Here is a 15,790-nt window from a genome sequence, read left to right as displayed (position 1 = left end):
CTACGTAAATATTTAAATATTTAAATTTAAATATTTCTCCTATCACGGAGAAAATGGGAACGCAAATGGCGTAGGGGATGCCATTTGCGTCCCTGCTTTAGCTGTGATAGGCTACATAAATATTTACGTAGCCTATCACGGGCTACCATAGGGACACAAATGGTGTCCCTTACTCAGGACGCCATTTGCATCCGCAGCAGCCTGGCAGCAGCCGGAACCGGCACCAGAGCAGAAGCCAGGGCCGCAGCCGCAGCCAGGTAGGCTCCGTTTTGCAGGGCTTTCGCAGGGTGGTGGGGCGGGTTGCTCCGTTCCACCACAGATTCCAGGGAGCCGAATTCACTGGAATTCGCCCCCCCTGGGATCCGTGGCAGAATTCTCTAACATCCCTATGCGCAGGTGGGGGAAGAGGAGGGGCGAATGAAGCCATGTCTGAGGTTTGTGTCCAAACCCCCCCCACAGAGCTCGAAGTTCTGGCTCTGACATCAAATACAGCTGGCCAGCGTGGATGGTCTCCCCAGGAATGAGGTTAATGGCACAGTCAAAAGGGCAGTGGGGAGGGGGAAGCTGGTCAGCCTCCTTCTTGTCAAAAACATCCCGAAAAGCCGCATACTTCTCTGGGAGGATCATGGTAGCTGAAGAACTGCCAGAAGCAGATGAGGAGGGGGAGGAAAGGGTTAAGGCCTGGACTGGGATTGGCACCCCGGTCAGGAGGCAATGCTCCCGGCAGTAGGGAGATGCAAACTCCACCTGCTGAAGCCCCCAAGAAATCTGAGGATTATGCTTAGAGAGCCAGGAAACACCCAGCACGATTGGGTATTTGGGAACCTTGGCCAAGTGAAACTGAATCTGCTCAACATGGGCCTGGGCGCGCAGAGTGAATGGAGCTGTAATCTGGGTCACCGTGCCTGAAGAAAGAGGACGCCCATCAATGGTCTCCACTGCCAAGGGGGCAGGAAGAGGCAGGGTAGGAATCTTGTGGAAGAGAGCGAATGTTTCATCCATGAAACTGGTCGTAGCCCCAGAGTCCACTAAAGCTAGGGCCTCCACCCCACCCCACTGGGAGGAGTGGAGGTGAACATGCAATAGCAGATGGGAGGGTGGGGGGGTTGCAGAAGGCACCCACCTGGTGGGGAACCGACCCCCACACTGGAGACCCCCAACAGGCTTGGGGGGCAGCCTAGTCAGGTCTGGGGACGAGGAGGAGGAGGAGGAAGAAGAGAAGGGGGAGGCAGTGGGGCTACAGGATTAGCATGGCAGGTTTGGGTGAAATGTCCCAGCTTTCCACACCGAAAGCATCAGCACTCCATGTGCTGCCGCTCTAGTTCCTCCGGTGGCAGCGGGGCTCAGGTAGCGGGCGGGGGGTGGGGGAGGGGGCAGGAAATGTGGGGGAATGGGAGGAGGGAAATCTCGGCCCCTAGCGCCCTGCCGGGTCTGCTGGCGCCCCTCCAGCCGACTATCTATTTGGAGGCAGGTCTGGAGGAGGTCCTCCAAAGTAGGCGGGCTAGGCATGCGTGCCAACTCATCCAAGATCTCGTCGTTCAAACCGTCCAAAAACTGAGCCACCAGCGTGGCATCATTCCACTGTAAATCCTGCATCAGCAAGCAAAACGTTGTTGTGTAGCTGGAAACTGAGTCCTTGCCCTGCCTGAGGCAGTGAATCTCCCGAGAAGCCGCCTGCGTGCGCAGGGGGTCACCAAAAAATCTGGCCATCGCTGTCATGAAACCATGATAGTCCCCGAGCAGGGGGTCATTAGCGAGAAGAAGTCCCGAAGCCCATTTAGCTGCTACCGCTGAAAGTAGGTTAATGATGAAGCCCACATGAACCTGTTCCGCCAGGAAATCCTCAGGTTGAAGGCACATGTACAGCTCCGATTGGGCCCGGAAAATCTGAAAAAGTCCTTTCTCCCCAGAAAACTTCTCTGGCAGAGCCACTGGGCACTTGCGGTGGGGGGGGGGAATCGGAGGTGGGGGTTGAACCTCAGCTTGCAGACTCTGTACGGCAGTCGTCAGTTGAGCCACTTGATCATGAAGAACCTGGTTCTCTTGCGCGAGAGCTTGTACCGCCAAGTCCATGGCAGCCTCCAGAGGCAGTAGGAGCAGAGAGAGAAAAAAAAGAGGAATGGGGACCAAGCTGTCAGGAGCGCCCTAGCTGCCTCTTGCAGTCCCCACCAACAGCCAACTCAGGACACAGATGACGAGGAATTCTTTCCGAGACTTTATTCCTTTATTACTTTATGACTCTTTCAGAATACTAATCAGTAGCGACAAAGCAAGGAACAGCACTGGGGAAAGATAGCAGAGTAGCCTAAGCTCCAGGTAAGGCAGTTGGTCCCCATTTGAAGGAGAATCACGGGAAGACCCTGAACTTATGGGCTAGGGAGAGATCCTCCCTCTTTCCCTTGGGTCCTCGGGACATGACCGTTGTTTGCATGCCAAACGAGCGCTACAACTCCTTTCGGCGCCCTCCATCTGTCGTTGCTCCCTGCGTCGGCGTCGAGCATCCAGCAAACCCCCCTCCAGCGCTCTCTCACTGCCAGGGTCACTATCTATCCCAGGAATGCCGGCAGGAGGAATCTCTGCCAGCTGCTGTGCCTGTGAGGGATGAGCTGGCTCCTCTCCCATGGATTGCTGTTCCTCCTCAGAATCAGAACTGCTCTGGGGCTCTATGGGCTCATATTCCACTCTGACAGCTGCCCCTCTTCCTCGCACTGGCTGCAAAAGGCTGGCGTGGGGAAAAGAGCATTAGCAGACACTCCCCCCCAGGCTCTTGCTCTGGCCTCCAGCAGGTGGGGTGGGGAGAAGAGGATAGGTGCCTCCTTCTTCCCTCCACCCCCACCTGCTACAGCGGCGGTGGCAAGGGTCAAGCTCTCACCAGGCTTCAAGCCCCAACAGGATGCTCGCACCATTCCTACACACACACACAGACACACACACGGATAGAGGAAGAGAGGGACGGTGGGCGGGGAGTCAGCCGAAACAGAAAGAGTTTCTGCGCCTCCAATGAGAGCCGCCATCTTTAAGAGCAGGAAAACAGCACAGATCTCGAGTGTGAACCGAGGTTGTGCATTCGATCAAGAACCGAAATGGGGGAAATGGGTGAGTGTGGATAATCACGTTTTAATGCGAGTGCGTTTAACCCAACAGGACCCCGACTTCGGTGAGATGGCGGGCGCAATGTAGACCAGCCCAAAGTATGGGGTCAAAATTTGTCTTCCCTGCTAGAATAGCCATCTACCCCATTTAAAGGAAGGTGGGGGAGGCTTCCTCTTGGATGGGGGAGAAATGACTTTTTTCACTGGGGTCACCCACTCTTGACACTATGGCCCAGCCTTCCCCAATCTAGTGCCTTCCAGATATTTTGCACTACAATTCCTATCATCTCTGACTGTTGTCCATACTGGGTAGTGCTAATTGAAACTGTAGTCCAAAACATTTGGAGGGCACCATGTTGGGGAAGGCTGCTAGGAGTGGAAAAATCTGTCAGTTTTGGTTTCTCTCAGTTACTCATTTTTCCAACCTTAAGTTCGGTTCATCCTAGACTTTGAGAATTCATTTTTTTAAAGAAGTTCCCATGAAAATGTGTATGCACTCTTGTGCACATTTCTCCTAATACAGCTTTCCACCACCTGGTGCCTTCAGGATGTTTTGAACTACAGTTCCCAGCTTCCTGACCATTGGCCATACTGGTGGCACTGATGGGAGCTGAAGTCCTAATACATACATTTTTGTACACAGGTTTGCCTAATACACACATTTTTTCTAGTAATTTACCTAATATACATTTTTAAATGTTATTTGCACGGAGATACACATTTTTGAATGCATTTTTTGATTGGAGAACTCCACTGCAAAATTTGGAGGTTAACTGAGTTTCAGTTTGCGTACAGGTTCAAAAGTGAGAAATTGGGTAAGTTCACATTAAAATGGGAATCAAATGAGTTTCTCCCCCATCCCTAGCTGCAACTAATACAAGCATCGATTGTGGAGATGTGGGGGGCACAGTGCTTGTGAAAACCCAAGTAGGAAAGTGCCTTTTAAGACGAGACTTCTATTTCCCATGCTGTTGAAAGGCTGGTTGACTTCAGCAGTGAATGGCTCAGTGGCATACTAAAAGTCACTGGAGGTTTTTTTTTAAACTATTAGTAGCAGGGATGTGTGTGTGTGTGTGTGTGTGAGTGAGAGTGTCAGGCTCTGAACCATGGTGTGTTTGGGGGACACTCCTTAAACCAGGTGTGTTGAATCTCTTTCACCTTGAGGGCCATTTTGGAGAAGCGGGGGGGGGGGACATTCCAGTGGTGGTGGTGGTTTAAGTGGTAAATAGAAAGATGTGGCAAAAACTAGGCCCACAACCAAAGCTTTTATTGAAAATGAAAGTATAAGCCCCTATGTGGCTGGGAGTTGTTCCCTGGTGAAGAATTTCCCCCCCCCCCGGGGAGTCTGTTGCCCTTCATTTCAGTTCTACTAATGGTGGTGGGCAAAAATGGCAGCATCTCGTAGCTTAAAGCTCTTCCTGCCAGTATCTAAGCCTTAGGGGAGGCATTTCAACCTTTTAGAATGGGGGGAAACGGCACAAACATCAGGAAACCACCAAACGATTGGTGCGGGAGGGGGACCAGGGGAAGGGGGGGGCATCTGGGGAACACTAAGTGGGCCAGATTTGGTTCCTAGGTGAGCCAGATTTGGCTCCTGTGCCTGAGATTCTGCAGCCTCTATCACAGTCCTGAAAATCCCACCATCACCACCACCATTATGCCTGGTGCCTACTTCCAGTGGAAGCTTTCCTCCTGCAACCAATAACTGCATTTTTGTTGTTGAGGATCTTTAATGGCAGTGCAGCAGGGGAGGAAAGGGTTAAAAATCTCCCCATACATAGTGGTCCCTATTTTGCTTCACACCTCCCATACCTGCTATTAACAGGTTTCAAGAAAAAAACGCAACTTCTGGTTTGGCCCAAACCTAGGAGGATAAGAAGCTGCTCAGCGTTTAGGTGCTGCTGTTTGGAGGGAGCTGAGCTGCGGCCAGGACTCCTGGTTCCACAGCAGAGTAGAGGGTCCTCCCCCGTTCAGCACACTGTTCAGTACACATTGTCCCAGACACCCTTGCATATGCTGGCCTGATTTAGAACAGCTTACCCGGAACTTTCAGAATGTCAATGCTGCACTGATCAAGCCTGAATCCTGAGTTATTGGGACAGAAACATAAAGGTCTTGTGCCTTGCAGAGAAGTTCTTAATTATGTATGTAAAAGTGGGATCTGCAACAGAAGGTTGCAGTGTGGAGAGTTGTTCTTCGGGATTCCAGCCGCTCTATTCATTCCACCCCCTTGCTTCTGTGTGTGTGTGTGTGTGTGTGTCTGCCCCCTGCCCCTCTTCGCAACCATCCCTGAGCATGCCATAGCTGTTCAGCATACTCAGTTCTCATGAGGCTAGTTTAGGAGGTGTGTTCTCCCCTTAGGTTCCCCAGCCGCTAAAGATTTGTTTGTACTTCTGCAAACCTTAGGGTCCCCTAAGCTTGTTGATACCTCTCTTTTGTAGGGATGTATGTGAATATTCTTTTTGCTCACCAAACATGCACTTACACCCCATTGGAAGCAGTGAATGTGAGCGTGAGCATGTGTCCCCTGAAAATATTTGTAAATCGTTGAACACCTGCTCGCTTTCATCTCACTCCTGATTCCCAGTTCACTTTGCACAAATTTCCTAATTTGTGCAAATTTCCTCTCTGGACTGAGTCAGCCCTGCTTGAGTCTATGGAAAAAAAGTTGCATAGTCCCAGGGCATAGTCTGAAGGCTCATGAGGCAGCCACCTTGCTGAAGCTAAGCGGGTCTGGGTCTGGTCAGTGCTTGGAGGGGAGACCACCTGGGAACCACATGTAGCCACCTTGAGTTCCATGATGGAAGAAAGATGGGATATAAATGTGATAAATAAATAAAACAAATAAAGCTGCATAAATTAGGACATTTGCACAAACTCAGGGAAACTTGCACAAATTTGGGGAAACGCACAAATCTCCCATTCAATTGCTGCTCGATTTGTGCAGGTTTCCTGTTCGCACAGAGCAAGTGGCGATCGTAAATGCGAAAAGGAATTGGGCACGAGATGAGCAGCGAGACCATTTTCAGAGAATCCTGCTGATCTCAAACATCACTCTCCCATCCCTACTCCTTTGTGGTTAGGTGGTTTTGGCTACATAAGCAACAATATTTACACTCAGAACACTGAAAATAGAGGCAATGATGATGCAAGAATTTTCACCCAACTGGCAGTGCTGTATGCAATTCCACCTGAGGACAGAATGGATGCTACCACTTTGGACTGCAGGTGGAGATAATCGCTTGCAATGTTCCCTTCTGGTTAAAATGCCCCACTAGGAGGAAACTTAACATAAGGAGAGCTATTCTAGGCTAGTCGGGTCATTTCTCTGCTCCAGTCATGTCACTAGCTGGATAGGACACCAACTCTGGTGCCCTTCCTCTGGTACATGAGTGACATTCTTTGCCTTGCACCAGTTCAGCTAGAATATCCATCCTCTGCACAAACACAAGGGACTAAGCGCATCAAAACACTAGGCTGAGGGTGCTTCCTTAGAGAGGGGTCCTAGTGCTACTAACCCAAAGGTATTGGTGGTTCCACATGGACCCATGACCTGACTGGAATCCACCAGGAAAAGATCCTTCAGTGTGGTGGCCCCCTTCCGGTGGAACTCCCTGCCCTTGGAGGTCAGGCAGGCGCCAACGTTGTGTTACTTCTGGTGCCTCCTGAAGACATTGTTATTTTGGGAGGCCCTCCTTGAGTGACCAGCCACAATTTATCAAAACTTGGTTTGTCAGAACTGTTCTTTATTTTTTTTTAACATGGTAATTTTATTCTTTTATCCCGGCGGCTGTTCACCACTCTGAGATCTTTGGATGTGGAGCAGTATACAAACATTGCAAACAAACAAACAAACAAACAAACAAACCATTCCATTTTTCTTCCTTAATGGATTATTTTCTTTTAATTTGAAAAAAGATGGCAAAATGGTGTCAAAACATGGGAGGGTGACAAATGGTGGACAATGTGGTGTGGACTCCCCCTGCCCCCCCCCAATTCTGTGTTTGAGGCAAGGTGACTGGAGTATAAAAGCCTTGTCTGGAAGCACCCCCAAGTCTATGGGAGAATTATTGAATGGCACAAAATGAGAGATCACTCAGTTTTCTAGGCCAGCAGCTGAACAAACCAAGATCAGAAAAAAAATTCCAGCTGCTCTAGAACTGTATCCTAGATGGTCATACTGGTGGATACCACATCACGGTGATATGAGCTAATGCAGGGTGGGGGAACTTTATCCTGTGAAGGTCTACATTACCTTAGCCAAAACCTGTGGGGATACATCCACATTTAGTCACTGGGCATGACCTGAGCCAAAAGAGGGGGATGTTACAGGTGTGACTCTTCCTTTTGTTCAGCACACAACAGCAACAAAAGGCATTTGCATCCAGGTATTCTCCTTCCCCGGCTTGTGCAAAGGCATTTTGAGGCTTTTATCCCACACCTTTACCAAGGTTTCTGCTTCTGGATTCTTTGTGGGATTTAGATAGGCTCCTTTACATGTGCTTTTTTCTGGGGGTTTTCTTTCTCTGTCTTTATATGTTTCATTATACAGCCACTAGATGGCGCTGTCATACAGCAGAATCGCAATTTCCTGGGACTCTCATTCCTCTATTTCTAAATAATACCAGTCTTTTCTTGTTAGGAAAAACCTCCACAATAATGATTACAAAGCAGGGGATTGGCCCTGGAGGAGGAGGATGTTGTGTAAAGGACCCTTAAACTACTGTGAGTGAACAATCACGAGCACACTATAAAAGCCTCATGTAGAAAGGCTCTAAGATTCCCTCAACCAGCTTTGTACTGCGGGTCCAGTTCAGGAAGAAGTAAATAATATCAAGAACCTAGAGTGGGGCCTGGGGAGAGGGGTATGGCCTGGGGAATGCCTGGAAGTCTCCTTTGGCCCACAGACTGGAGGTTCCCTTCCCCTAGGTGAAACTTATTTAGTGGTCAGATCAGAAACCTTTAATTTAAAAATGAGATGAGTCTTCCCTGATCTCAGAGCCAATATGATAGCGTCACACCGCAAGCCACCTGACACTCAGGCAGGCACGTGCGCGTGCACACCCTGTATATTTTGGCAGCCCTAAAAGAGCACTGATAGTTTGGGAGCTCCCTTTCATTCACATCCCATCCCAAACACTGTGCTGCCTTTAACTGCCATCAGCTGTGCCTCTTTGCCTTATACACGGGAGCTGTATAAAAGTCTCTTCAGGAGCAAGCTTAGCTATTTTCCTTTCTTTCCTCAACAGGGACGAGTGGTTGGGCACTCTGGGCTGGTCCTTCTGGTGGGCTGTTTGATGGTAAGTTTTTGGAGTACGTGATGGAACTTTTACAGCCCTTGACCCTTTTAAGCCATGGCGTTTCCTTTCTCTCGGGTCTCTTTGGGTAGCTTCCCCTGAAGTCTGCTTTCTGTTTTGCAAGTCTGACACACTCTTAAGCTTTGCGGTTTTTATTTTTACTCTCTGAATGCACTCTAGGTACACTCTGTTTTGAGGAGCTGTCACAAGATGGAATGACAGACTCCAGCTTGGGTGACTTGAAAGGGGGACTGGGCCACTTCATGGAGGAGAAGGTTAGGAATGGCTGCTGTGGAACACAAGCAAGAGGGCATGCCCTGTTTGTGGGTTTCTTGTGGGCATCTGGGTGGCCCCTGTGGGAGCAGAATGCTGGACTCAGGAGGCCTTTGGTCTATTTCAGCAGGGCTTATGTTCTCACTCTTCTTAGGGGAAGGGCCCTGGCTCAGTGGTAGAGCAGCTGCTTTGCATGCCCAAGGTCCCAAGTTCAATCTCTAGCATCTCCCAGTAAGGCAGGGAAATCATCTGCCTGAAACCCTGGAGAGCTGTTGCCAGTACTGGGCTAGATGAATGCCAAGATATGCTTTTGGACAGGGAATGCTGGGTGGCTTTTGGGAAGACCAGCACTGCATTTCTTCCATTAAAGTGCCCTTGGATAGGTACAGAATAACTTCTATACTGAGTAGCTGAAGTCTCCACATATAGACTAGAGCATAGGAGGGGACACTCTTTCAGCCTCAGGCCTAAATTCCAGTCTAGGAAAGGTCTCGGTGGCCATATTCAATCTGTGGCCAGGCCAAAGGCAAAATGGGTGTGGCCAGAGACACAGGGGGCGGGGCCGAAACATGATTCTTACTGATTTTAAGTCTGCTCAGAAGTAAGCAGGACACACTCCTGCATGTCTGCTCAGAAGTAAGCATGAGCAGCATATTGACTCATGAGGAAGTAGCGCAAGCCTTTGCATGTCTACTCAGAAGCAAGCAGGACATGCCTCAAAAGAAAGCCAGACTTAATCACTCAGCAGCTTCCTCCCCAGGCCCTGACCCCTCTTCTAGGCAGGGAAAAGGCTTTGATCTCTGGCCTGTAGCTCGACTGCTGATGAGAGCATGTCTCTGCTGAGTGCTCAGAAAGGGAGCCCTCTTCACTGCTCATCAGGGAAAAGCTCTTCTCCCTGATCAGTTGCTGACTGGAGATAAGAGCTTTTCCCTTCTGGGAGAGGGGGCAGGCCCTGAAGAAGAAGCTGGCTGGGGAACCTCTGTGGGCTGTATCTGGCCCGTGGGCCAGAGGTTTCCCATCCCTGCTCTAAAGCTGCCTTCCCCAACCTGGTGCCCTCCAGGTGTTTTGGGTTTCAACTCCCATCAGCCCTAGCCAGCATGACCAATGGGCAGGAATGTTGGGAGTTGTAGCCCAAAACATCTGGAGGGTGACAAGTTAGGGAAGTTTGCCAGAGGAAAAACTGTTGCATGATGTTTCTGGGCAGACTTGATCCTAACAGTCAGAACTCTATACACCAGCCAGTATTCTGTCATCTTGAGCTGTTACCCTGTGCTAGAAAATGACTTTGAGGTAGTGGTGGGCTGCCTTGCTCATTGCTGAAGACAGGATGGAAATGTCACAGTTTACTAGCTAAGGGCCAAACTACATGTGATGTTAAGTACATGCTTGTTTTTAGAAATGTAAATAGCATCTGTTGGAGGCTAGCTGATAATCATTGGTATTACGCCAGGCAAGCCGAGGGTGTTTAAGCCTCTCAGTGCAAATCGCAGCTTCTCCAAAATGTTTTGTTGGGACTGCAGCAAGGGAGAAAAAGGTTGGATGCCTGCCTGCCTACTGCGGTCCTGATAGTTATCAACGGATGGGGTTGTATAAGAGTTCATGCAATGCGCTGCTTCTATGTGCGTACTGCACCCTCCCTTCCAGGATCTGTTGTGAAGGCCGGGCCTCTCAGAGTTTGGGATGGAGGGTGGGTCTTGCCCTTCCTACAGCAGTGCTCCCACATTTAGCCCCCCCCATCTTCATTGGACTGGTCGCTATTCACTTCTATGGAGAGAAGTGGACTTGTTCATTGGAAACACTAGTTGTGCCATGCTATTGTCCTGGGAACAGACTGCTACCCAAGAACCTGTGTGGCCGGCCCTGCCTTGAAGTCTCCCCCCTGATCTTATGGAGGATGGCACTGGCTGAGGAGGCCGCCTCCTGAAGCTGCTTTAGAAGGAGTCAGGCCAGGGTTGCTTCCAGTGAGTCGGGGGGGGGGGCTCTTCGAGGTGCTGGGCAGAGGTCTTTTTCAGCACTTGCTCCTAATCCCTTCTCACTGTGGCTTGAGCCTGGGAACATGTGTGAAGCTCAGCCACAGCCCCTCATGGTGCCTGCTCGAGAGGTGTGGCATGTGAAGGTGTGTATTTTCTCACGTTGCCTCACCCCTTGGGGGCTTCATGCAAAGTGTGGGGATGGGTCGTTGAGTCCCCAGTTGTTCTTGGAGTTCTGGCAAATGCCCAGGCCTGGAACCCTCTGCTCCGCTGGAGGGGGGACGCAACCCCACTCGCCCCTTCTGCTTACTTCTAGGGTTCTGAATCTGAACAATGTAATGGATGAATGTGACATGCCTCTTCCTCTTCTAGCTTGCAGGTAGCTGGCTGAGAGCCCACAGGAGTTCTTTTTTAAATGGTAAGCTCACGCTGTTTGGCTTTAAGGGGGCTGGAAGGGCTGGATCAGTGGACCTGCTGGGCAGAACTACACACAGTGGAAGTTGTAACTGTATAGCCTGGCCCTTCATATTTAGCTTGGAAAGCAACTTCTGGGGGAGTGAATGAGGGCAGACGTTGGTGGGAGGGGTGGTGCTTAACCCTTTTCCTGACTGCCACTTCCCCATGTCAAATTGTCCTCTCAATCATGCATTTGAAACCTGATGAGTGACTTGGAGAAGAGAAAGGGCAGGTGTTTGGGAGGTGGGGAGAAGTGGGGATCTTACACTGCTGATCTGTTCTCTGTTGCCCCCCCCCCTTTTTCAATCTGGAAAAGGGCCAGTGGACTGAATGGATGCACACTTGTGTCTATGACATGTGGTCTGGCCCTGGGTGTTAGATGCTTCTGGGTCCTGTTGTGTCAATAGGTTGATAGTGCATGGGGAAGAGAAGGCATTAGACTGTGGCCTGGATAAACATGAATTTGGTGACCACCAATATCATAGCTGCATCATCTTTCTTCTTGTCCTTAACTTCCTGTCGCTACCCACAATTGCAATGATATCTAGGAAGCTTCAGAGTGCTGGGAAGCTTTCGTTTGTCTCGTAACAGACCAAATTATTGAATCAGTGGGAGATTGAACTGAATTCTTGCCCTGGGTTATTTGTCATCCTAAGCATGCATACTTGGAAGTAAGTTCTTACTGAACTTGGTTGAGAGCTTCCAGGAAGAAGTCTCTGTGGATGTTGGTAGTGATTTAAAGTCTAGGGAAAGTGGGATCAGAACTTGGCTAGGGAGACTGTGGGGTTGACCAAAATACATGGTTGAATTATTCCCCTGAAATGAGCTAACGTCTACTACCATTTCAGGTCCCCTTCCAAAGAGTTTCCAAGGGCTTGGGCCAACTTGAAGCCTATGTTCGTGCGGAGGAAGGGGTGGCTTTCCAGATGGACAATGGCCTGTTCTGGGATTCGTTGGGCAGTGGCTACCAATGGGCCATCCAAGGCTTGTTTGAAAAGATGGAGTCGGGCAAATTCTGGATCATCCGTCTTCCCTCAGGGAAGATTATGCTGAGAGACTGGATTGGCATGTATCTCGCTCCAATGGATGTAGGTGCAGACCCAAACACCTTTCCCATCCAACCTGTCCCATACTCAGAACATCCGTCTCTGAGGTTCGAGGTCTTTCACAAAGGCAATAAGGTAGCTTTCCGGGCCTATAATGGCCTCTTCTTGGCCAGAATGTTCAGAGGGTTTTACACAATCGAGGCAGCCAAGTTCTTTGCAGATGACACCTGTTGTTTCCGGCCCTTGATTGGAGACCTCCTGCCCCCAACCTTTGCATTACTAAGAATGATCCGAAATGACCTTTCAGGAGTGAGATGTCAGCGCCACCTCATAGCGAAGCAGACCTTTATCAACCTGCGCGAGGTCCCAGTGCAACACACGTTCACCATGAAATGGGAGACCCACTGCACTGACAGAACTCTCTGGAACCGTGCGTGGGGGCTTGGTTTGCCGTTTTCCTGTTGGTTAAAAGTCGAGGAAGTGGCTCCCACTCTGAAGTACACCCAGGACAATGAGAGGGCTGTCTTTGTGCCAAGGTATATCTATCATAAGCGAACAAAAGACGTGCAGGTGCCCCCCAAGACCAAAGCTGTAGCGTGCCTTTATGTTTTTAAGGACCATCGTGCTACTGTACCATTCACAGCTCACATCCAAAAGGTGAAATCTAACGGGGATGTGGTGACCTTCCGTGAACGTGGGATCTGGAAAGGGCTGGCCTATCGCAACGTCCATCTGGAAGTCAAGATGGAGAGTTTCCGCGAGTCGTGCGCACTCATGTGAAGCTATGGCAACTGGTCACCTTCCGAGGGGACCAGTGTACCAGATTGCAAATCGCCCACTCCTGATGAAATGTTTCTGCTAGAATCCTGCCCTGTCCTGGTCTGCTGTTGCTCTGAGGATTTCTTCCCTCCTGGTCAAGGCAGCCCGGGGCTCCCTCCTGGGGGATCTCTGCAGTATCTTTTTACCTCTTAGGTGCCTGGATAAGATGGCTACCTTTTTAAATGGCAAGCTGGGGAGAGCTCCTCATCTTGCAGCACAGTTGAGATAATTGAAATAAAGTTGTGAACCCTTTTTGGAAAAAATGTGTTGACTCTCTTTTCCCATCACGATTGTGGGAAGAGCAGGGGAGGCTCACTGGGGTTGGATAACTATCCTCTCCCACCGCACTCAAATTTGTTGTGGCACTCGTAGCTATCCTTCTGCTATAGCAGTATTATTTGCATATAGGTCAATGATTAATACTTTGATCCTTTGGCCCCCTTAACTGTTGAATAGTCATGGCTGTATGGAAATAGTGAGGTTCCTAGAACCCCCCTACTTCCAACACCAGGGCTCTAAGAACATAAGAAGGGCCCTCCTGGATCACACCAAGGGTCCATCTAGTCCAGCATTCTGCTCACACAGTGGCCAACTAGCTGTGACTTGGAATCCACAAGCAGGAGATGAGTGCAAGAGCATCCTCCTGCCCATATTCCCCAGCATCTGGTGTACATAAGATCCAGATTGTGTCCCAGTCCCTTACACTTACTTTACAGAAAGAAAGACAAAGCTATTAGCTACATATTCAAAGCCATGTGTTGTATGGCTGCATGCTTGGAATCCTATGTGCACTTTCTTTTTTTTAATCTATTTTTATAAATGAAATAAACACTAGCAACAACATAATCAGAATCTTCAGTTGCCAACATTACAGTATTCTGAGGAAAAGAAAAGGAGGATAGCAAAGAAGGAAGAGAAAAAAGTAAGAAGAAAAAGAAAAAGAAAGGATTATATTAAACTTCAATAAGAACAAACCAAATATCCAAATATATATCCAATTGCAGATTATACCTATACAGCATTCTTCCAAACACTGCAATTATTATTAAATCTTCAGTCTGCTACACCACAAACGGTAAACCTTATCTTTCAATATCATAACCTCAGTCTTATAACAAAGGAGTGGGAGCAAACAATCCATTTCCATTGGCCATATGTTACCATTCAGTTAACACATTAATAAAAGTTTAACCAACAAGAAATAGTAATAATATTCCCGTAATAATATTAATAATCAAAAGAAAAAATGTGCACTTTCTTAGGAGTAAGTCCCATTGACTTTAATGGAACTAGCTTCTGAGTAAACATGTCTAGAGCTTATTTTCTTTCCAAGTCCTTGGCTGCTCTTTCATTTAATGTAACTTGGCCTTGCCTTTAAGGAAGGGAAGCACAGTACATTGGCCGCCAACAAAGTTTACCTGGAGAGGTTGGAGCTGATTGTCTTCTACTTGAGACCAGAAAAGGCCCCCAAGTCTAAATAGCTGAGTTGCCTCTTCTGTGGGGCTGTAACAGGGAATGCAGCAGCAGCAGAACCCCTCTGAGATGTTTGCGGATCCAAAGGGAAGAGAGTAATTCCTTCGAGGGCTTGCTCCTAGATCAGCCTTCCCCCAGGCTGGCGCTCTCCAGAATTTGTCTGATGACAACTCCCAGCATTCTTGACCATTGGCCACGTTGGCTGAGAATCATGGGAGTTGCAGTCCAACATATCTGGAGGCTGCCGGGCTGGGAAAGGTTGTTCTAGATCTTAGTGGAAATTCTATTAAGACCTAATCAGCAGTTCAACAGCTGCAAACTTGTAAATTGTGCTACAGGAAGTATTGGTTCCCCCAAGCAGTGGGATATTGTTCCAGGTATGGTTCTGGTCCTGCTTCTCACATCAAACAAAAAGGGAGATTATCAATGGCAGGTTTCGTTTATCCTGCCTCAAATGGCAGTTCTGGATTTTCATTGAAGGAATTTTTGTTGGGACTATCTGGTAGGGATAAAGAGTTTTAAAGTCTCCAATCATGCTACTGTCCTTACCTGATAAACCCACCCTCATGCAACTGCTATTGAACATGCAAGAAAACTAAAATGGAAGGCTGGACAATGCAACATCTGGGCCTGAGCTGGAAAAAGGGATCTTCCTTTAACCCATGGGTGGGCAATTTGGTGCCCTCCAGGTGTCCTGGACTATGACTCCCACAATCCCTGGACATTGGCCATGTTGGCTTGGGCTGATGGGAGTTGTAGTCTAAAATAACTGGAGGGCACCAGGTTGCCTACACTTACTCAAACCTTTCCCTCACTACTAACCCCTTTTCTATTTCTTGTGAAGGAAGAGCACTGATGGCTGGTTTTGCTGGCAGACCCCTCTCTGAGCTTTTCTACATGAGGAATTAACTGGGTGCTTGTGATTCCTTGCTCATGGTTGTTTATGGGTTCTTTAGACGACTTCGTGATCCTCCAATTTCACTTCTGTTTTTTAAGAGCACTTTCCTGGGTTTTTTTAGAGAGGGGAAAATGGGGTATTATTTCTGAAAATGAAAAAAAAGTAGGGATGGCAGAGAATTTCTCCCCGAATCTTTGGGGGGCCGAGCGCCAACACATTCGGCCCCCCAAAATCGGTGGTGAAATTCTCTGCCCCCCCCCCCCAGGATGGGACTTACCTTTGGTGAATGTCCCTCCCGGCGGCGGGTCCTGGCGGCAGTTCGTCGACCTTTCATCGGGGGCGGGGGCGGCAGCCGGTCTTCTGACCGGCTGCCGCCACTGCCATTACAAAGTGTAAAAAAACAACAACAACCCCGTGATAGGCTACGTAACGATTAACGTAGCCTATCATGGCTAGATTTCCAAAG

The 15,790-nt window shown here is 49.0% G+C and overlaps 1 protein-coding gene across 2 annotated transcripts; it reads left to right on the top strand.

The window, feature by feature from the left end:
• Window positions 1–8,273: 8,273 nt before the first annotated feature.
• Window positions 8,274–13,210, top strand: LOC146353360 (uncharacterized). Of its 2 annotated transcripts, none has more exons than XM_084832231.1 (3): window positions 8,274–8,392; window positions 11,005–11,050; window positions 11,937–13,210. In XM_084832231.1, the coding sequence occupies exons 2-3, from the start codon at window positions 11,048–11,050 to the stop codon at window positions 12,912–12,914; spliced, it is 981 nt and encodes a 326-aa protein (XP_084688357.1). In that variant the 5' UTR covers window positions 8,274–8,392; window positions 11,005–11,047; the 3' UTR covers window positions 12,915–13,210. The 2 variants fall into 2 exon arrangements, with proteins under 2 accessions (XP_084688357.1, XP_084688358.1); XM_084832232.1 differs by lacking the exon at window positions 8,274–8,392 and adding an exon at window positions 10,631–10,778.
• Window positions 13,211–15,790: the final 2,580 nt, after the last annotated feature.

Source organism: Heloderma suspectum, chromosome 2 (genome assembly GCF_057233095.1).
Source record: "Heloderma suspectum isolate Gila_16-S chromosome 2, 16-S_ref, whole genome shotgun sequence".
NCBI classification, from domain to species: domain Eukaryota; kingdom Metazoa; phylum Chordata; class Lepidosauria; order Squamata; family Helodermatidae; genus Heloderma; species Heloderma suspectum.
Note: the sequence above shows the minus strand (reverse complement) of the source record. Positions and strands in the feature narration are given on the sequence as shown.